Source organism: Hemitrygon akajei, chromosome 6 (assembly GCF_048418815.1).
Source record: "Hemitrygon akajei chromosome 6, sHemAka1.3, whole genome shotgun sequence".
Classification (NCBI taxonomy): domain Eukaryota; kingdom Metazoa; phylum Chordata; class Chondrichthyes; order Myliobatiformes; family Dasyatidae; genus Hemitrygon; species Hemitrygon akajei.
In genome coordinates this window covers 36,445,783-36,468,235 of record NC_133129.1, presented here as the reverse complement: position 1 = coordinate 36,468,235, position 22,453 = coordinate 36,445,783, and the positions used below count along the sequence as shown (strand labels likewise).

The window sequence follows — 22,453 nt, the reverse complement described above, 5'->3', positions numbered from 1 at the left end:
AATTTCTTGAAAACAATTCTTTAAAGATTTTGTCAACATCTCCCGTGGTCTCATCACGGACCACTGTTTAGGACACACAAGAACCGGCAAAACTGGGCTCTTAATGGATATCTGCTCTTGAATTTTGCATTAGTACTTGTCCCCGTTTACCTGACTCAGGGACAGCCTTGCCTATTTACAGACTGCTGAATATGCTATCTTTGCTGTTAATGAGGTGGTTGAGATGTGTTTGCTTGGACATCCAGTTCATTTATCAGGAGCAAAACAGGTGAAATGAATTTCTATTCCCCAGGACATAAAAATGTGGTATTTGCTGCAGCCTCAGTCTTGTTGAGTAAGCACTAAAATGCACAGCTATTCATTTGTTGGCTCAGACAAGCCTTAAACGACTGGGTAGGCAGTGCTGTGTGAAGTCAACTTCTTCTGATGAAATTAGTTCATTAAAGCCGTCCACATGTGCAGCATCACTGAGCAGCTGTTCCAACATCCTCTGAGATGATCATTATCATAGCCAATTGGAGTGGAAACTAATTAAGCATGTGTGATCAGAGACCTTAATAGTGTGCTTAGAGCTTTGATGGAAACCATCAGACTTGTAAATCACTGCTATTTGCTAAAAGAAGCCCTTTTAACCATGTTGAGCAATGGACTTTAACCAATGGCTATTTTTGTACAAGCATTAGTCCTTGTGGTAATCTTACATTATTCCAAGAATAAATTTCCTTATCTAGATCTCACAATGCATCATAATTTATCTTTGGAGCAGCCTTAATCTGTTCCAAAGATCAAAATTTAGAATTGTCCTTATGCTCTGATGATGGAGTGTTAAAATCTGGAAGAGTGCAGAAAACCAGAATTAGACACGTACAGAAATCTTGGCGTGCTGGACAGCTGGAGAAGATCATCCAGATGTATCACTCTCCGGTACAGCAACTGCTCTGTCCATGATCACAAATATTGCAGAGAGCCGCGATGAAAACCAGCCTTCCTTCTACTGACTATGGCTACACTTTCTGCTACCTCACGAAAGTAGCCAACATAATCAAGGATCCTTCCCAACTTCTTCATTCTCTTTTCTCCCAAGAGGCAGAAGATACAAAAGCTTGAGAACATGTACTACTAGTCTCAAGGATAGTTTCTATCGTACTGTTACAAGACACTTTAAAAGACCCCTTATGAAAAAGATGAACTCTTGTCCTCTTAATCTACCATGTCATGGCCCTTGGACTTCATTCATCTACCTGCACTTTCTCTGTAACCACAACTCTAGATTCTACATTCTACAACATTAATTACCAATTACTAAACAATAAGGAGATAATACCAGGCGTACAGACTTTGCTGATTTATGAAGATTCTCTGTTTTCTCAGTTCCATAAACACTACTGGTGCTCCAGTGAGCACCACATCTCAAAAAGTTAAGAAGATTCTGTTATGAAACACTCATCTCCAAAAGATGATGATATGCAGACTCACTGTACTAAATGTTCAGAGGAAGAGTGCACTTTGCAAATGCTAATTCAAAGATTTAAAAAAATTGTTTCTTTTGTTACATGTACATCAAAACAATGAAATATAAATGAAATGTGTTTTGCATCAACAAGCAGCACAGTCCAAGGACTATACTAGGGCCAGGCCACCAGCGTCGGCACTCATCTGGCCTCAGAGCACACCCACATCGCACTAACCTTAACCCTAACTGTACATCTTTAGAATGTGGTAGGAAACCGGAGACCCAAGGGAAGCCCACATAGTCACAGGGAGATTTGTACGAACTCCTTACAGACAACGGTAGGAATCAAGCCCCGATCAGCGATTGCTGGTGCTGTAAAGCAATTGCACTAACTGCTACATTACGAATGCCATCCAATTCCTTAACAGCTTCTTCAGGAGAAATCAGTAACAGTATTTACCTGACAATGAACTATAGAGAAAAAAAAAACAACTGCTGGAACATTTAATGGCCCACCTCAGAGATAAGGAGTTCGTTTACATATTTCCTTCCAAAATGCAAGGAAGTGATTTTGGTCCATTGAGTCTATGCTAGTTCACAGAGCAATTCTATTCCCCCATTAATTTTTCCCAAACACACCTTCCCATTTGCTGCTTCCAGATCCTACCAATCACACTAGAGGCAACTTACAGTAGCCAATTAACCTGCATATTTGGGATACTGGAGAAAACCAGGGCACCTGGAGGAAACCCATGCAGTCACAAGAAGAAGAAGAAGAGAATGAGTTATCTCCATACAGACTTTGGCTGAGGCAAGGATTGAAGGTTACTGTAGCTGTGAAGCAGAGACTATGAGACAAGGATGTTGCCTGCCTTGGGGAGCATGCCTAATGAGAACAGGTTGAGTGAACTCGGCCTTTTCTTCTTGGACCGACGGAGAATGAGAGGTGACCTTATAGAGGTGTACAAGATAATGAGAGGCACTGATCATGTGGATAGTCAGAGGCTTTTTATCAGGGCTAGCATGAGAGGGCATAGTTTTAAGGTGCTTGGAAGTAGGTACAGAGGAGATGTCAGGGGCAAGTTGTTATATTTTTTTTAAAAATGCAGAGAGAGGTGAGTGCGTGGAATGGGCTACCAGTGGTGGTGGTGGAGGAGGCGGAAACGATAGAGTCTTTTAAGAGACTCCTGGATTGCTATATGGAATTTAGAAAAATAGAGGGCTATGGGTAAAGCCTAGATAGTTCTAAGGTAGGGACATGATCAGCACAGCTTTGTGGGCTGAAGGGCCTGTATTGTGCTGTAGGTTTTTCTATGTTTCTATGAGCTGCCACTACTTCACAAGTGGTTCCCACTGACACCCCAAAACCAGTTACTTCACTTCTTAGAAGTTCAAACAGTAGACTACTCAATTCATTTAGAATTTAAAATTGTAGAGCACTCAATTCATGTAGTGCCTATAAAGAGTATTTACCCCCCTTGGAAGTTTCCAAGTTTTATTGTTCTACAACATTGAATCACAATGGATTTAATTTGACTTTTTTGACACTGAACAACAGAGAAGACTTCTTCATGTCAAAGTGAAAACAAATTACTATAAATTGATCTAAATTTCTTACAATTATAAAACCCGAAATAATGGTTTGTATAATTACTCACCGTCTTCATGTCAGAATTTAGTAGATGCAACTTTGGCAGCAAATATAATCTTGAGTCTGTGTGGATAGGTCTCTATCAGTTTTGCACATCTGGACACTGCAGATTTCCCCCCATTCTTCTTTACAAAACTGCTCAAGCTCTGTCAGATTGCACGGGGATTGTGAGTGAACAGCTCTTTTCAAGTCCAGCCACAAATTCTCAATTGGATTGAAGTCTGGATTCTGACTTGACCACTCCAGGCCATTAACTTTGTTGTCTTTAAGACTTTCCTGTGTAGCTTAGGCTTTATGCTTGGGGTCATTGTCTTGCTGGAAAACAAATCTCCTAAATCACAGTTCTCTTGCAGACTGCATTAGGTTTTCCTCCAGGATTTCTCTGTATTTTTCTGCATTCATTTTACCCTCTACCTTCACATTCCTTCCAGAGCCTCCTGAAATGAAGCATCCCCACAACATAACACAATCACTATCATGTTCTTGGTGGGTTTGGTGTGTTTTTGAAGATGAGCTGAGTTTGGCTTATGCCAAAAATAATGTTTAGTCTGATGGCCAAGAAGCTCAATTTTGGTTTCATTAGACCATAGAACCTTCTTCCAGCTGACTTCAGAGTCTCCCACCTGCCTTCTGGCAAACTCTAACTGAGATTCCATGTGAGTTTTTTTTCCCCAACAGTGGCTTTCTCTTTGCCACTCTCCCATAAAGCTGTGACTGGTGAAGCACCCAGACAACAGTTGTTGTATGCACAGTCTCTCCCATCTCAGCCACTGAAGCTTGTAACTCCTCCAGAGTTGTCATGGGTCTCTTGGTGGCCTCCCTCACTAATCCCCTTCTTTCACGGTCACTCAGTTTTTGAGGGAGATTTACAGCTGTGCCATATTCTTTCTATTTCTTGATGATTGACTTAACTGTACTCCAAGGAATATTCAGTGACTTGGAAATCTTCTTGTATCCATCTCCTGACTTACGCTTTTCAATAACTTTTTCACAGAGTTGCTTGGAATGTTCCTTTATCTTCATGATGTAGTTTTTGCCAGGACACTGACTCACCAGCAGTTGGACCTTTGGTGTATTTTTACTGCACACAGGTGATCCCCATTTAACTAATAACGTGACTTCTAAAACCAATTGGCTGCACCAGTGTGTCATATTAAAAGGGGTGAATACTTAAGCAATCAATTATTTTCTGTTTCATATTTGTGATTAACTTAGATAACTTTTTCATGAGAGTCTTTTTCTGTTGATCAGTGTCAGAAAAACCAAATTAAATCTACTGTGATTCAATGTTGTAAAATAATAAAACATAAACATTTCCAATGGGGTGAATAATTTTTATAGGCACTGTATATTAGTTGCAGGGTCTGTTTCTGTGAGGAAGCCTTAAAGATACAGCACAATAAAACAGGTCCTTCTGGCCCACGAGCCCACTCTGCCCGATTACACCTATCTAACCAATTAGCCTACTAATCCACATGCCTTTGGAATGTGAGAGGAAACTGAAGGACCTGTACTTCACAGGCCGCATGTTCAAACTCCTCACAGACAGCGGTGCAAATTGAACCCAGGTAACTGCTGCTGTGATAGCTTTACGCTAACCGCCGTGCTACGATGCTGTGCCCTAAACACAGCAATGTTTCAGCAGAGATATCTTCTGTGTGACTGTGAGCATTGTCTTCTGCTCTCACAAGGAAAGGTTAGTAATCACAAATCTTATGTAAACATTCTTTAGCTGTGGCAGTGAAAAAGCTTTCTGCCAAAAAATCTTGAACAAAGTTCTTAAAATAATAAACAAACTTCAAAAAAAAATGTCTTCAGCTTTCACAAGGCTACATTCAAACATGTTCAATATAAAAGTGCAGCTTCTCTTCTTTAAAAAGTGAACTCCCCATCAGAATGGACTCTCCTGATGCTCCTCAGCCTTTTGAGCACTTTGTTACAGCTTTATAAAGCTCTAGTTTGGAAGTGGTTGGGGACTGGTTCGATGAGTCACCTGCCCACTATTTGTGTATGGCACATTGGTAACAGACCCATCCTTTCCAGTACTGATCCTGAGAACAGCAATGCAGAAAAACTGGACAACGTAACAAACACTGACCCCCTCTTTGAATGGGGCGCCAGTCACACCAATGGTAATGAAGAGAAAAATAGTGGCAGGTCAGAATAGAGCCAAACATAGGGTGGAGGATCTTTATAATTTTCCTCTCAACTATCTCCTAAATTGAAATGCAACAGATTTACAAAGGGAAGTTAAGCTTACTGTGCACTGGCCATAAGACCATAAAGGCATAGGAACAGAATTAGGTCAATCTACCCATTGAGACAGCTCCACCTTTCTATCATGGCTTATTAATTATCCATCTCAACCCCATTCTCCTGTCTTCTCCCTGTAACCTTTGACGCCCTTATTAATCAAGAAGCTATTAAGTTCAACTTTAAATAATCAAGAAGCTATTAAGCTCAACTTTAAATATATCCAATGACTTGGCCTCCATAGATGTATGTGGCAATGAATTCACCACCCTTTGGCTACAGAAATTCCTCCTCATCTCTGTCCAAAGGGACGTATTTGTATTCTGAGACTGCTCTCCGGCCATAGACTCCCCCTCTTGAGGAAACATCCTGGTATAGTACATCTCAATTTTTACCTTATGTCAATGTAACAAAATAAATGAGTTGTTTTGGCCACTGTGTTTGGACAGTTCACAGTATTAGCTATCACTGTTCAAAGGCAGATGCAGTATATACAATTACATAATGGATAGGAAATCAAAACAATGGTGATTCAAATCCTACAGTGGTGTATTGGTAATATGGTAAACATGGGGAGATCTGCAGATGCTGGAAATTCAAGCAACACACACAAAATGCTGGTGGAACACAGCATTTAGTGTGTGTTGGTAATATGGTGTCATTTTAAAAGAAATTATAATAAAAATGCTATTAAAACTATCAGATTTTTATAAAATCTAAATGATTTTAAATCCCGTAAGTCTTCCGGGCAACCTCTGTTATTGCTTGGTTTGGTATTTTATATCAACAAAGAGATTCGGGTTCAGAAGTAGCCTAGCAAAGAACTACCACCCAAAGTTCAAAGTAAATTTATTTTCTAAGTACATATATGTCACAATACACTAGCCTGAAATTCATTTCCTTTTGTAATTTATATTTTTACTGAAGTTCATCAAACAAACATTTCCATAAGATGAAAAAACACGAAATGCTGGCAGAACTCAGCAGGCCAGACAGCATTCTGTGCTTTTAAAAATTTATTTCCAGCATCTGCAGATTCACCCGTATTTCCATAAGATGTATTTCAGACATTGTACATATATATCATATAATCATATATATCACAAAATCTCCACAAAGTATTTATCTGGGGTATACACTTATAGAAAAGAGTGGCAAGAAAAAACAAGCAAAAGGAAAGAACTATGTACAAGTAGGGAGTGATCTTTTTTGTACAACAGATTCATTGATTTGTGAGAATAAAATCAGGCCTATGAGGCATTATGTAGTTAAACCATTTTTCCCAGTATGAATCAAATTGTTCCAGCTTATGGTTAACAGATGCTGTTATCTTCTCCATTTTGTAAATGTCCATTGTAATTTCCATCCATGTATTTAAAGTTGGGCTCTCCTGTGATAACCATTTCCTAGTAAGAGTCTTTTTACCAGCCACCAACAGTATATTCATTAAATATTTATCTCTTTTCAACCATTCTTGAGGTATATATCCAAAATATATGGTCTTACTCTCTAAGGGTATTTCACATTTAAAGATGTCTTGTAGGGGATTGTGTATCCCCCTCCAATAGTTTTTGATAACAGGGCAGTCCCAAAAAAATATGTTAATGATTTGCATTTTGATTTCCACAATTTCTCCAGCAAACAGGGAGGTTACTATCATAATGGGATTTCTGAGAGGGTGTAATAAAATATCTTATCAAGTTTTTCCATCCAAACTCCCTCCATTTCTGTGAACTGGTACACTTCCATTGATACCTCCATATTGTTGTCCATTCTTCCTCAGATATAATTATCCCTCCTTCCTTCTCCCATTTTGTTTGAATGTATGAAGTCGAATGTGTTTTAAGATTTGACAACCCTTTATAACCTTCTAATAAGTCTTTCTCTTTAAGCATTTCAAAACTGAACAGTGTTCCTTCTTTCATTAAGTTGCAAAGAACTGTTATTCCTTTAGCTGTCCAGTCCTTAAATCTAGCATCCAATTTATTTGGTGTAAAATCCGAGTCAAAAGCACACCATTTAAGAATTGCAATATCTCCCTCTAGATTATATTCTTTTATAGTAATTTTCCATATTTTAAGAGTCAATTTCACCCATGGGTTATCAATAGTATTTATGTACCTTTGCAGGTTGTTATCAACTTGTATGGGGATGGGAAGTAATGGCCACTGGGTCTCAATCCCATTAGGCCTAATTAGTAGAAAAACCTCCTCCAGGAGGACTGGAAGTGGTTTGAAGAAGGTAGCTCATCACCAACTTTTCAAGGACAGTGAAGGCTTCTAATTTGAGATTATGATTCCTCAATAATCAATCTCTTTAAAAAAAAAACAGCATTTACTAATCAGACTAATTGAATCGAGTCTTGGAAAACAGTGAGTAAAATCACTCTGAGTGACATAGTTGGAGATAGGAGTAACATTTGACTAAAAGCACATGTTCCACATGGAGACTATTATATATACTCTGAGCTGTATGAGATATGTGTTTCTTAGTGAAAATTGTCCTGGTTCTTTTCGGAGTGATTGCAGCAGCTTCTGTCTTCCCATTCAGCAGTTCAAGGATACAGTTAAAATTGGCATAAACAACTTATTTCTTTTTTAGAAATACAGCATGGTGACAGGCCCTTCTGGCCCAACGAACCCACACAACCCAATTACACTCATGCAGCCAATGAACCTACTAACCCATGTATCTTTGCAATGCATTGGTTCAGGTGCAGTCTGAACTGCTGGGTGTCAAAAGATAGTGCCATTATATTGTTTTATCACTAGGTCATTTTCTCCTTGAAAACTGAGGCACTCCACCATCTGTTCTACACCACCTTACAATACTGCATTAAAAAATTAATGCCGTGTAGTTTGTCATGGCTGCGATGAAGATCATTAAAGTCCTGTGGGGAAAATGGTTCAGATCTTAAAGCAAAAAGCTGTCACAATGAAGTGTACAGATAGCAAGATATTTGCAGAGTTGAATTGAGTAATATTTCCTTTAAATACTAAACTATTTTTTTTGTTTTCTTCCATGTGTTTGTAGGGAATCTGCCAGCAATCAATAAAGCCTGGGCTGTGAAACAGTCAAAGCTGCTTTTGCATTTGCCTTGAAATCTGGAATTGTCTTCTTTCAGTGTGACATTTTCAATTTATCTAGAAGTCTGCATTATTCTTGTTTTTTTGAGATTCTGTTTACCTTGATATTTTGGGGAGGCTCTAAAGCCAAACATGGATACGAAGGGGTAAGAGGTCTATAAAGGATTACAGATCAAATGCCAGTGAACACAATTAGTAGCAATAGTTATCATGGACTGAGGTGCTATATGATCACATGTATTCTACAGTGTCAAACCAGTTAAAGGAGGTGAATATTAGGGAACTAGACATTCTTAATCTTTCTCATGCTGGCCCACCAGTTCTGATTCACAAGAATACTTAATGTTACCAAGCAAATGTGTGCCAAGGAATCAGCTGAAACCTTTACTCCCATGTGTAATTCCTTAGGTATCATCTGGATTCACTTCCCAGCGTTGATATGGAATTGAATGATGCTTATGATGCTCTGGATTCATTTTAAGGCTAACTTCCTAAACCAACTGCTGAGTGAAAGAATTAATCATTTGTCAAAAGAAAAATGAATCGTGCTCTAACAATTATTTGTTGTCAACACAATCACAAATTAAATAAAACTTGAGTGCGGAATTCCCTTGGCATGTAGAATCAAGATAGTTACAGTCCAGAAAGAGGCTGTCAAGTCTACAATGAATTGAATTGACTTTATTTCTTGCATCCTTCACATACACGAGAAGTAAAAATCTTTACATTATGTCTCCGTCTGATTGTGCAATTTGCAATTTACAGTAATTTGTAATAAATAGTATATACAACAGGACAGTCAATATAGCATAGAAATGCAATTATCTCAACATGAATTAATCAGTCTGATGACCTGTTGGAAGAAGCTGTCCTGGAGTCTGTTGGTCTTGGCTTTAATACTGCATTACCATTTCCTGGATGGTAGCAGCTGGAACTGTTTGTGGTTGGGGTGCCTCGGATGCCCAATGATCCTTCAGTCCCTTTTTCTGCACCTGTCTCTGTAAATGTCCTGAATAATGGGAAGTTCACATCTACAAATGGCCCATTGTGGAGCAATTTATTGTGAGCAGCAAATTTCTCTTGAAGTCCTTTCACCCTTTCTATTTTATTGAGAATCAGTGCAGAATAGGCCCTTCCGGCCCTTTGAGTTGTGCCGCCCAGCAAACCCTGATTTAACCCAAGCCTAATCATGAGGCAGTTTACAATGACCAACTAACCTCCCAACTGGTGTGCCTTTGAATTGTGGAAGGAAACTAGTGCACCAAAAGGAAACTCACATGGTCACAGAGAGAACATACAACTCCTTACAAACAGCACAAGGAATTGAACCTGGACCACTGATACTATAAAGTGTTGTGCTAACCACTAGTATCTACCTAGACCAGCAAAATGGTGATTCTCAAATATTAATTGAATTTCCATGCTGTATCTCTAAATAAAAATAAATGATGAATGCAAAGTGTTACATTTCAGTAGAAATGATTTGACAAGCATCATAACTAAAAGGAGCAATTCTAAAAGGGGCACATGACCGGACAGATCTGGGGACTATGTACATATTTCCTTAAGAATGCCAGGACAAATAGTTCAAAAAGCATTTGTTAGCCTTGACTTTATGCACAGAGGCACAGAGCATATAAGTAAGGGCACCTTTAAAAAACATTGGCAACTATTTTGCACACTCCTATGCACTCTTCATTGGGGAAGTGGAAAAACTTTGGAAACTGTGCAGAAGAAATTTACTACAATAATTCAGGGGTGAATGTCTTTAGTTACTTGAATGAACTGGACACAGTCAGTTTATTCTCATGGGAACAGATAAAGTAATTTGATAGAAGAATTAAAAACCTGTAAACAGAGTTGATAACAAGAATAGAGGGTGCAAAATTAATAGCCATCTACTTGATAACTGAGTATTGTAATAGAGCTTTCAAACTGCATCACTGCAAATCAGTAGGAACAGGAGTTGGTCATTTGGCTCATCGAGCATCTCTACATTCAATAATTTAATTTGTTTTTGTTATTTTTTCTTTAGAGATACAGCACGGTAACAGGATCTTCCAACCAAAGGCACCCAATGACACCCATGTGACCAATTAACCTATTAGACCGTACATCTTAGGAATGTGGGAGGAAACTAGAGCATGCAAGGAAACCCATTTGGCTAAGGGGTGAATGTACAAACTCCTAACAAAGAGCAGTGGAAATTAAACCCAGAGCGCTGGTGCTGTAATAGCATCACTAATCTCTATGCCACCTTGCTGCACTCTATGGTACTATACCTCCGATCTATGCTATCATGCTGCCCGACAGTTCATGGCTGTTCTGGCCATGGACTCAGGTCCACCTACTTGCACTCCATGTGAGCATATGCAATTCTGATACGGAATACACAGTACTAAACTTAACTGAAAGCACAACCCAGAAAAAAGAAGAAATTATCACTATAGGAGAAAAAGTTAACCAATAGAAGAGCACGATCCACCATGGAAGACATCCCCACGACCTAAGGGGACTAGATGTTGACAAGAGAGCATCAGACACCAGGCTCAGAGTTGGAGACCAAAAACAGAGTGGTTCCTTGTGGCAATACAGGACCAGGTGGTTAACACAAAAAAATTACCAAAAACACATAATAAAAGACCAATAAATTCAAGATGATAAATGCAGAAAATGCCAAGAAACCTGAAACAATCCAGTATATTGCAGGGTCCTGCAGCGGTTTAACTCAATCTGATTATGTACACAGGTAAAATCAAGTGCCAACATCATTCACAAAAATCTTGCTTTAGAATACAAACACGTAAAAGACACCCTGCTTTACTACAGATACAAGCCCGATCCAGTTGTAGAATCAAAGTCCTATAAATTATCTTACGACTGATCCATTATTACTGATAGGACAATCTGTAATAACCATCCAGATATGAAATTACAGGATGAACAAGCAAGAACAACTTACTTAATAAATATAACCATTCCAAACACACATAACATACAGAAATCAGTAAATGAAAAGTACTAGAAATATGCTGAATTAAAAGAGGAAATTGAAAGACTATGGAACATGAACAGGGTATACATTGTCCCATAGTAATATCTGCAACTGGTATCATCCCAAGACACTGCACAATAGCTTTAAACTAATAAGCATACACAGTAATATTTAAGTAAATCTTCAGAAAGCTACAATACTAAACACCACTAGAATAGTCCAAAAGTTCCCAGCAATTGAAAAATGAGTATGCTTGTCTATGCCCATATCTCAGGTTTTACCAGATTGAGCTGAGAAAAATTAAAAACATAATAATAATAATAATAATCACAATAACAATTTTGTCCCTGAAGTAATACATAAAGATGATACTTTTTTAATATAAGAAAGAAAATGAATGACTCATTCTTGTAATGAGATGAAAAGGTAGAATAAATGAACTGCATTTATATAGTACCATTTATAGCCACAGGACATGTTAGAACACTTTATAAACAGATAGCATATTTCTACAGATCGCCCCTGACCTTATCTGGTAAATAAAGCAGTCATCATGCAGAACCTAAAAGCATTTCTGAGGTAATGAGGATGCCGTTATCTTCTCCATTTTGTAAATGTCCATTGCAATTTCCATCCATATATTTAAAGTTGGGCTCTCCTGTGATAATCATCTCCTAGTAAGAGTCTTTTTACCAGCCACCAACAGTATATTCATTAAATATTTATCTCTTTTCAACCATTCTTGAGGTATATATTCAAAATATATGGTCTTACTCTCTAAGGCTATTTCACGTTTAAAGATGCCTTGTAGGGCATTGTGTATCCCCCTCCAATAGTTTTTGATAACAGGGCAGTCCCAAAAAATATGATAATGATTTGCATTTTGATTTCCACAATTTCTCCAGCAAACAGGGAGGTTACTATCAAATTGGGATTTCTGACAGGGTGTAATAAAATATCTTATCAAGTTTTTCCATCCAAACTCCCTCCATTTCTGTGAACTGGTACATTTCCATTGATACCTCCATATTGTTGTCCATTCTTCCTCAGATATAATTATCCCTCCTTCTTTCTCCCATTTTGTTTGAATGTATGAAGTCGAATGTGTTTTAAGATTTGACAACCCCTTATACATGCTTGAAATGATTCTACTACCATTATCTGAATTATATGCTTTTCTAAAGAGCTCTATCAAGCATGTATTTGCCTTGGTTACATATTTAAGTGTCTTATTAACATATTGTCGCATCTGTAAATACCGATAAAAATCTTGTTTTTCTATTAAGTTTTTCTCTTTAAGTATTTCAAAACTGAACAGTGTTCCTTCTTACATTATGTTGCAAAGAACTGTTATTCCTTTAGCTGTCCAGTCCTTAAATCTAGCATCCAATTTATTTGGTGTAAAATCGGAGTCATATGCACACCATTTAAGAATTGCAATATCTCCCTCTAGATTATATTCTTTTATAGTAGTTTTCCATATTTTAAGAGTCAATTTCACCCATGGGTTATCAATAGCATTTATGTACCTTTGCAGGTTGTTATCAGCCAAAATTGCTTGTATGGGGATGAGAAGTACCCGCTCCTCAATGTTTTTCCATTGAGCGTCATATGATGGGTTACACCAACATGTCACAGCTCTCAACTGTGCTGCAAAATAATAATCTCTAAGAGAAGGCAAGCCCCATCCCCCCCTTTTCCATTGCTAATTGCAAAGTTTTGAGATGAACTCTAGGCCTTTTACCCTGCCAAATATACCTTGATAGCATCTTGTTCCATTCATTGAATTGATTTTGATTAATCTCCATTGGTAGGGTCTGAAAGCGATATAACAGACTGGGCAGTATATTCATTTTAATAGACTCAATCCTTGAACTGAGTGAAAAAAGGAATCAGGTTCCATCTTGCCATATCTTCCTTAATTTTTTAATATAAAGGCTGATAATTACATTCTGATAATTTTGCCAAATCTTTTGGCATAATGATGCCCAAATATTTGAAAGACTCTGTGTGCCATGCCCAGGGGTATCGACTTTCAATTTCTCTTGGTGGGCTATAGTAATATGAAAGTAATTGGGTTTTATCTATGTTGATCTTGTATCCTGATAATTGACCATATTGTTCAAAGGATTGCATCAATTTAGGTAAAGAGTATGTTGGTTGCCCTAGATAGATCAAAATGTCATCCGCATAACAAGCCAATTTATGCTCTGTCCCTTTAATAGTAATTCCCCTGATATCTTCAGTTTGTCTGATGTATTGAGCTAATGGTTCCAGATATAACGCAAAGAGTAGTGGTGACTATGCACAACCCTGTCTCGTGCCCCTTTGTAGGGTAAGACTATTTGATAAATATCCATTGATTTTAATCCTAGCAGTAGGATTATATTATAGTAGTTGACTATATGTCTGTATAGTTTTAATAATTGTGTCTTGGAAACCAAATCTATGTAAAACTCTGTAAAGAAAATTCCAATTAACCGAATCAAATGCTTTTTCAGCATCCACGCTTATCACTATTGCTTCGATTTTTTTTGTATATGATCCATAATGTGAAGTGTCCTGCGTATATTGTCGAGTCTGGCATTGTCGTATAAAACCTGTCTGATCATTACGTATCAGTATGGGTAGAAACTCCTCTAATCGTTTGGCCATGATGGAGGTAAATAACTTATAATCTACATTAAGAACGGATATTGGTCTAAATGACCTGCATTCCATTTTATCCTTGTTTTCTTTCGGTATAGCTGAGATTATCACTTCCTTCCAACTGGGTGGCATTTGTGCCTTTTTTAGAGCCCAGTTCAGTGTGGGGAGTAAAACAGGAATTAACTCATTTTTAAATTCTTTGTACCACTCTGCCATATACCCATCTGATCCTGGTGACTTGCTTAATTTAAGCCTACTAATTGCAGCTTTTAATTCAACTTCAGTTATGTCAGCAGTCATCGTACTATTTTGTTCTTCGCTTAAAGTGGGTAACTCTAGAGAATTCAAGAAGGTGTCAATTTGGGTTATGCTTCCCCCTGGAACTTTGGAATATAGCGTTTTGTAAAACACTTCAAAAGCTTCTTGAATTTCACTTAGCTTATTTTTTATCATTTTCGTTCTTGGGTCCCTAATTCTATGAATTGTATTTTCTGCTACATTTTTTTTTCAGTTTCCACATCAGTATTTTCATAGATTTCGATCCACTTTCATAATGTCTCTGTTTCAGAAACATTAAGTTTTTCCTGATTTCTTACATAGCCAAATTATTTATTTCATTCCTAATTCTTTTAATTTCCCCTAATGTATCCTGTGCCAAATTCAATTTGTGTTTTTTCTCTAGTTCCTTCAGCCTATTTTGTAATTCCTCTAATGTTTTATTCCTTTTTTTTCTCATATGAAGATATCGCTATAATTTTCCCTCTTAAGACCACCTTCAGAGTATCCCATAAAAGGAGAGGTGAAACCTCTCCATTATCATTAAATTCTAAGTAGAGACCAATTTCTTTTTTAATTTGTTCCTTAAAGTATGGATCATTGAGTAGACTTGAATTTAGTTTCCAAATAGTATTCTTTGGTTGTAGGTCAAAATCAACAGATAAATATATAGGTGCATTGTCACTTACATCTATTGTCCCAATTCCACAGGTGTTTATTTGTCTTTGTCTTTTCCAAATGTTATGTAATAGTCTATTCTTGTATATACAGAATGTGCAGCAGAATAATGAGTGTAATCCTTTCTGTCAGGGAATAGGTCCCTCCATATATCAATTAAACCAACATCCTCAAAAAGTGTATTAACTTTCTTATGTAAAGATTTTGTTTCATAGGTTTTAATTGGAAGAGTCTAAGTTTGGTTGTAATTGTAAATGTTAGTCTCCCCCACACATCAGGAGACCTTCTGTTTCCGTTACCATAATATCAGTAATTTTCTGAAAGAAACCAATATCACTCCCCGGGGTTGCGTATATATTCAATAGAGTAACTGAATTGCCATCTATATTCCCCCTTACCAGAATATATCACCCTTCTTTATCTCCCATTTTGAATATTTTTTCAAAATTTAGCTTACGAGATAAGAAAAGCAACTCCTCTCCTATGTCCTGATTTATATGAGGAGAAAAACAGATTAGTGAAGCCCATTCTCTTTAGATTTTTATGCTCATTATCACTTAAATGAGTTTCCTGTAAATATACTACATGGGCTTGTTCTTTTCTCATTTTGGATAAAATTCTCTTATGTTTGATTGGATTTAATAGCCCATGTACATTAAAAGAAATGAATCCTTAGCCATCTGTAGTTATCTGTCAATGTATCATTGAAATTAGAATAAAACTTAATCAATCTACTCCCTGAACAAATAAGAACCAAGAAACTCAAATAATAACAAAAATGGCAACAAACGTGTGATTCCAAGGCTGATGTCTCTAGTAAACAACCCTGAGTTGAGCTAGAGGAAATGTCTAGCTGTGGGGGATAACCCCTCCTACTTATCAGTTGAGGGCCCCCATTGCAGTATTCATAAAAGTCAGTGAACAAGTCCATTACACAGAAAAGATTTCCCTGTGTACTCCTCCTATATACACACACATACACACACACATATATATATACACACATACACATATATGCACACACACACACACACACACACACACACACATATATATATATATATATATATATTCTCATTTTGGTGGGGAAAAAGGAGTAAGTGAACGAATAAAGAATAACAACTAAGTAATATAAAATCCACATTATAATAAGTATTTCTCGAGATAGGTATATCACTGTGTACTTTTGCTTCTGTTTAGCTTCTCAACATTTTTAAAGTTAGCCAAACCTTATGGCTCTTCTGAAGGGGGTGAGGACTGTCTTTGGGAAACTCCCGGTCTCTTCCTGATATGTTTCTCTCAGCCTCTTCCCGTCTCCTGCCTTCTCGTTTCTCGCACTATTTCCCAAGCCGAGTGGGACAATTCCTCAGCCAGGCTTTCCTTTGTTTTGGTCACGCTGACGGGCAACCCTCTGGCCTTCATGTCTGTAGTTGCCTCTTCCACTGTCTGGTACAACTGCGTCCCGTTGTCATAAAACACTCGAAGTTTAGCAGGGTACAGAGTTTGAAATCTAATCTTATTTTGCTTTAATACTCGCTTTACTTTGCAGTATTCGTTGTGTTTCTGGAGAACCACGGGGGGGGGGGGTAATCTTGGTCGAAATATATTAATTTATCCTCTAAAAACACTCTCTTTTTACTCGAGGCCCTTCGTAGAATCTCTGGCTTGGTGCTGTACCGAAGGAATTTAATTATTATTGAGCGTGGCTTTCTATCCTGGGTAGGTTTTGGGACTAATGCACGGTGGGCTCTTTCGACTTCCAGCTACATAGCCGGGGGAAGATCCAGCGCGTCCCGCAGTAACTTTCCGACAAACTCCGTCATAGACGAGCCCTCCACTCCTTCTGGAACGTTGTATATTCTGATATTTTTCCGCCGTGATCTTCCCTCCAGGTCTAGCAGTTTACCTTCTTGGTGATGTATTATTTTTATTGTCTTGCTCAGTAGCCGTTCCACGTTTTGAACGCAATCTTCCACCTTCTCAATGCGAGTCTCTGCCACCACTATTTTTTGATTAACGCTGGCGAGCTCTGCCTTAATATCATGGAGCTGCTGCTCTATTTCTTTCCGGAATTCCCTTATCTCTTTCAGGATTTCGAAGATATTCGCCGCTGTGACTGAACGAGGCCCAGCAGCCGCCTCGCTAGCACACGGTCGGGTCGGAGAGCTGCTCGTTGCACTCCTCTGAGATGCAGGCTCCGCAGTGTCGATTTTTAAATTTCCATTTCTCCCCATTCTTGCCCCTCTTTTCAGTTCAAATATTTTTCAAAAAATATTATATTTGACGGGTTAATGGGGCATTTTTCCGGAGGAGCTAGTGACTTAAGCTGCCATTCTCGACGATGACGTCACCAGAAAACCTGAAATTCATTTTCTTGCAGACATTCACAGTAGAAACTCATGGCAGCCAGCAATTTGTGCTTCTAATTCCTTCATGACCTTGACTCTCACATCTTCCATGCTTGCAGAGCCTTCATTTCCACTGGTTATGAGATATTCCTGCACACTCCCAACATTCATTTCTTCACCACTACCTCCTGGTCTTTGGCTTGGTGTTAAACTTGGGTTGGTAACTGGTTCAGTGAAGCGGCTTTGGGATGCCTTTACTAAGAACAGGTGCTAAATGAACAAAACACAGCTTTTGTCTATAATGTCAGCAACATGGAAGATCGTGGAGGAAATGTTGTGCATGTTGAAGTATGTTGGACCACAATATGCTGAGAAACAATGCAAATTTCAATTGTTTTTATTTTGTGACCAAATATTTTCATGGCAATTAACTTACAAATATGACAAAGCGCTCTTTCATGATAGCATAGGCCAACCAAACAACAATCCATTTATACCATGAGTGAAATGATATCAGCCAGGGTGCTGTAAATGGCTTCTGCAATCCTGAGGTTTCAAAGAGCACAATTATCATTGGCTGTCCAGAATTTATTCATAAATGTCACCAGTAATAGGAAGCAATATAATAATTAAATATCACTTGGAAAAACAATAAATCTAGATTGTGGTTAATTAATCAATTTGGTTTTCTGGAGGGAAGGGTAGCTACCGCAGTAGAGTTACAATCTACTTCGTGTAGGGTAGGGTTTCCCAACCTTTCTTTATGACATGGATCAATATCAAGCAAGGGGTCCATGGACCCCATGTTGGGAGCCCCTAGTTAAGAGGACAGAGTGTCACTAAGAAGTAAATACAGTAGTTTGATCAGGGTGCAACAGAACCACTTATAAGCCACGATAATTGAGTGAACTTAGTGACAAAGTCATGTTCAGATCCCAAAACCAGGTAACTTTCCTACTGACCTAAAATTTAAACATTTGTTCTGGATGGTGGCTTTATCCTCAGGCCTCTGCAAAGTTAATCACAGGTTAAAAATCCAACTGGTAAGGTTAATTTTTACATTTGCAATTAAGACTCTACATCAACCCAGAAAGTCACAAAATATTCAATAGCTTAAAATTCTTCCTTCACAGATTAGTACCATTTGGTCTCTCATTATTGAGTAAATTAGTCATTTTTCCAGTTTTCTGCTTTTCTATATGTTTTCTTTCTTCGTGGGTTGCTAGAACCATGGCGAGGAAGTTGTGGGCTATAGCCTCTTGAGGACTTTCGGAGTCACTTTTTTGTGCGTTTATGGAAAATGCATTGCCTCTTTGTTCCTGTTTGAAGTTACATTACAAGGAGACAAAAAGATTACTGGCATGAGATGAAAACTTGCATGATGCCACCTAAGTACAAGCATTGGATTTGCAAAGTTTCTGTTTGAAAATTCTATAAACAAAATCAAGCTAAACATATAAATATAAGTTAAACATATTTGTAAGGCCCCCAAGTGGAATTTTGCAGTCATCATTACTTCGATTAAACCTCCCATATATTGGACAGTTTGTGGAAATTTTGACTGTAATTTTCTGTACAAATTCCGAGGCTAAATATTACTCAGAAGGAAGTTTATTATCATTGACATAAGTTTTGTGGCTGTAATACAGTGCAAAACATAAAAAATTACTATTAATTATAATAACATATAAATAATTTGTGCAAAAAAAGGAGTGAGGCATGGGAAGAATAGCAGAGAGATAGAATCTGTTCCTAAAGCATCGACTGTGGGTCTTCAGTCAAAATGCCCTCCAGGGCATTTATTCAGAATTCGTTAGTGTTTCAGTTGCATACCAAACTCCTCAAACTCCTAATGAAGTACAGCCACTGGTGTGTCTTCTTCACTACCCTGGGAGTGCAATTGTAGGCAAGGCATTGTTAATTTTCCAGTGAGGCACCATGGGGAGTTCTCAGTTATATGGTTATTGCAAAATTCCAATTAATCAGTCAATACTTCTTCGTCCTGGAATCATTGCAGTGGTATTATTCTGCACAATAAGTAAGTAAATAGCCATAGTAATGCTTATTTGGTTGCCCATCTGGAATATTCCCTACTAGAACATGGATATCTTCTTTATTCATCTGTTGACCATTTGTCATTGGAACTAGGTTAGGAAATTCACTACACAACCTGTAATTAATCAAAGCTTGCACTTTATTGTCTCTGTACAAACAACAACATAACTATGTTGACTCCAGGCCAACAACTTAGAATATGAACTCTACAGTGCCCTTTGTACCAATACTCACTCAGACCACTTGTCCAATTTATAACACCGAAATAGGGGATCTCTGTGGGTCAGAAGATCAATCCTTTCTTCATACAGCTCCTGGCATGGGGGTTCTTCCTTGCGATGGTGGGTCTCTTGAGAGAGTTATCGCTGATAGTGCACTTCAAATGTCCACTTTTATACTCGTTCCTTACTAATTCAAATATTGCATTCCAGTGTCATTGGCTGTAGGTCATCTGATTGACTTCTAACACTTTTTTATTGGCTCTGCTCCAGGCCAGCATCTATTTATTGCCCTCTTCCCAGCAAGTGACAGTCGGTAATTTATGGCTCTTTGGTTTCTTCAGTAACCAGCTCGAATCACTCCAGGCAGGCACCAGCCCCAACTTTCACAAACCTCCATGTTATGTTATATCAAAGAACACCTCACAAATAACTTCTTATTTGGAAGTGATCTCCAGTCCAGCAGATAACGTGAAACATCATTGTGTCTACTTTAAAACACAGAAAGTAAAATAACTCTATCTCAAAAAATGGAGAATGTAAAACAGTTCCACAAAATGGTAGCCTCCATCTCCAAGCACATGGCAGGAACAAAGACAATTGCTCTGGCTGCTTCCGCTGACCTTGACCCATTCAAATTCAACATTTTCTTCCATATTTTAAATCCACCATGGCCAACAGATCCACTTAGTTCATTATTGACTGACAGACTATCTGCTTATCTGGTCATCTGATTGTTGAAATCGGTGTGATGTCCACCACGCTATTTCTTATGGAGGAGAGGAAAAGAAACCAGAATACCAAATTTGCTTAAATAGTGCCAGCAAATAGAGTGATAGTAATGGATGTTGAACATCCTGGTTCAGATTTTTACTGCTGTAGGGTATTTTATTTCATAGCTTTGCCAAGATGGCATGAATACGGCAGCCATGTTGTGAGTTCCTTACCAACTTTACAGTGTACTGCGAATTTCTGCAATTTCCTTCACATTTCTTGTTCAAGAAGCTGATACTTACATCAGATATGATCGACTGAATCTTCTGAACATTGGGAAGATGCCATTTACCCACAATGTGCCACCTTTTCTACACTGGGGACCCCTGCTTACACAATCCATGGGAGGTTCATTTATTACGCCGTCACTACCTCGGAACCGGTGCTGGAGGTGAGGGAGAAGGGCTGGTGTCCTGGTGAGGTTGAGGCGATGTGCTAATCGGCCATCGCTCCCTAGCATACTCCTGGTTAACGTTCAGTCCCTGGACAACAAATTGTGCGAACTGAGAGCCAGAATCTCCTACCATCGGGAAACAAAGGAATGTAACTGTTGTGTATGTGACCGGTTACACAACAAAACCATAAATAAAAACTCTAGAGACTGGAGCTAAGATAACAGGGGTTTTTACTTACGGAACCCGAACTGAACACATATGTTCATATCAAAACGTGCCTAATAGCGCATGCTCAATAACATGTTACTATGACATAAAATAGTCCCATATTATACAGTAGGCTATATGGTACAGTAACATTTGTGCTTTGTGGAGATCTGGTTGGCAGAGGAGATACCAGACCACATTATTGAGCCCTTTGGGTTCTCCCTGTTCCAGGCAGACTGTTCTAAAAACCTCTCTGGGAAGAGTAAAGGAGGTGGAGTATGCTTCATGACCAATAATGCTTGGTGCGACCCCTCAGAATGTGCATGTCCTCGAATCCTTTTGTTCCCCGGATCTGAAGCACCTTGTGCAGCTGCCTAGAGAGTTCACAGCTGTTATTATCTCAGCTGTGTATATTTCACCGCAGGCTAATACTGACCTGGCTCTCAAGGAACTGTACAAGACCATCAGCACCCTGGAGACTGCACACCTGGAGGCTGCCTTCATCGTCGCTGACTAAAGTCTCTCTGAAGTTTTGTCAACACATCCAGGTGATCACACGGGGAGATAGCACACTCAATCACTGCTACTCTCCCTTCCGCAATGCTTACAAAGTGCTCCTCCGTCCATCGCTTTGGTAGTCTGATCACTACTCCATCCTGCTTCTGCCCATGTAGAGGCAGAAGCTGAAACACGAGGCGGCCATAGTTAAAATTGTCCACTGTTGGTCCAGCTAATCATTCTCCATGCTACAGGATTGCTTTGAGAACATCAATGGGAATGTCCTTCGTGATGAGGATGTCTCAGAGTTTATGGAAGGGGTCACAAGCATCAATGGCGTTGTCCCCCAAAAATCGGTCAGGATCTATCCAAACCAGAAACCCTGGATCAACAGTTTCATGCGTGCTGCACTGACTGCGTGAGACAGAGCTTTCACTGCCGGTAACCAACAGGAACTCAAGAAATGCCGCTACGATCTACACAAAGTCATCAAGGCAGCAAAACAACAATACAGGGACAAGATCCGGATCCATCTCTCTCTAGCAACACATGCAGCTTATGGCAAGGTCTGCACACCATCACAGACTTCAAAGCTAAATGCAGTGGTACTGCCAACATTGCTGCCTCTCTCCCAGATGAGTTAAATCTCTTTTATACTTGGTCTGATGTTACCAACACTGAGCCGCCAACGCAACCTGCACCTTGGTCATCACTGAGGCTGAAGTACGCAGGTGTTTCTAACGAGTGGACAGTCTCAAGGCTGCGGGTCCAGACGGCATCCCAGGGCAGGTACTCAAAGAGTACGCGGCACAACTGGCTGGTGTGTTTGCAGCCATTTTTAATCTCTCCCCCTCCCAGTGTAGAGTGCTGTCCTGCTTGAAGACATCCACCATTGTTCCTGTAGCTAAAAGACCAAG

At 38.8% G+C, this 22,453-nt stretch overlaps 1 protein-coding gene across 11 annotated transcripts in view; it reads right to left on the bottom strand.

Moving 5' to 3' along the window:
* Positions 1-17,770: 17,770 nt before the first annotated feature.
* Positions 17,771-22,453, bottom strand: part of LOC140728956 (cadherin-related family member 2-like) — a 134,600-nt gene continuing 129,917 nt past the window's right edge. For 6 of the 11 annotated variants that reach the window (XM_073048095.1, XM_073048102.1, XM_073048096.1 and 3 more), the window contains one exon: positions 17,771-18,708. In XM_073048095.1, the coding sequence (XP_072904196.1) occupies positions 18,517-18,708 (192 nt within the window). In that variant the 3' untranslated portion in view covers positions 17,771-18,516. The remainder of the gene's footprint in view (positions 18,709-22,453) is intronic. The other 5 variants (XM_073048099.1, XM_073048104.1, XM_073048101.1 and 2 more) reach the window with 4 other exon arrangements.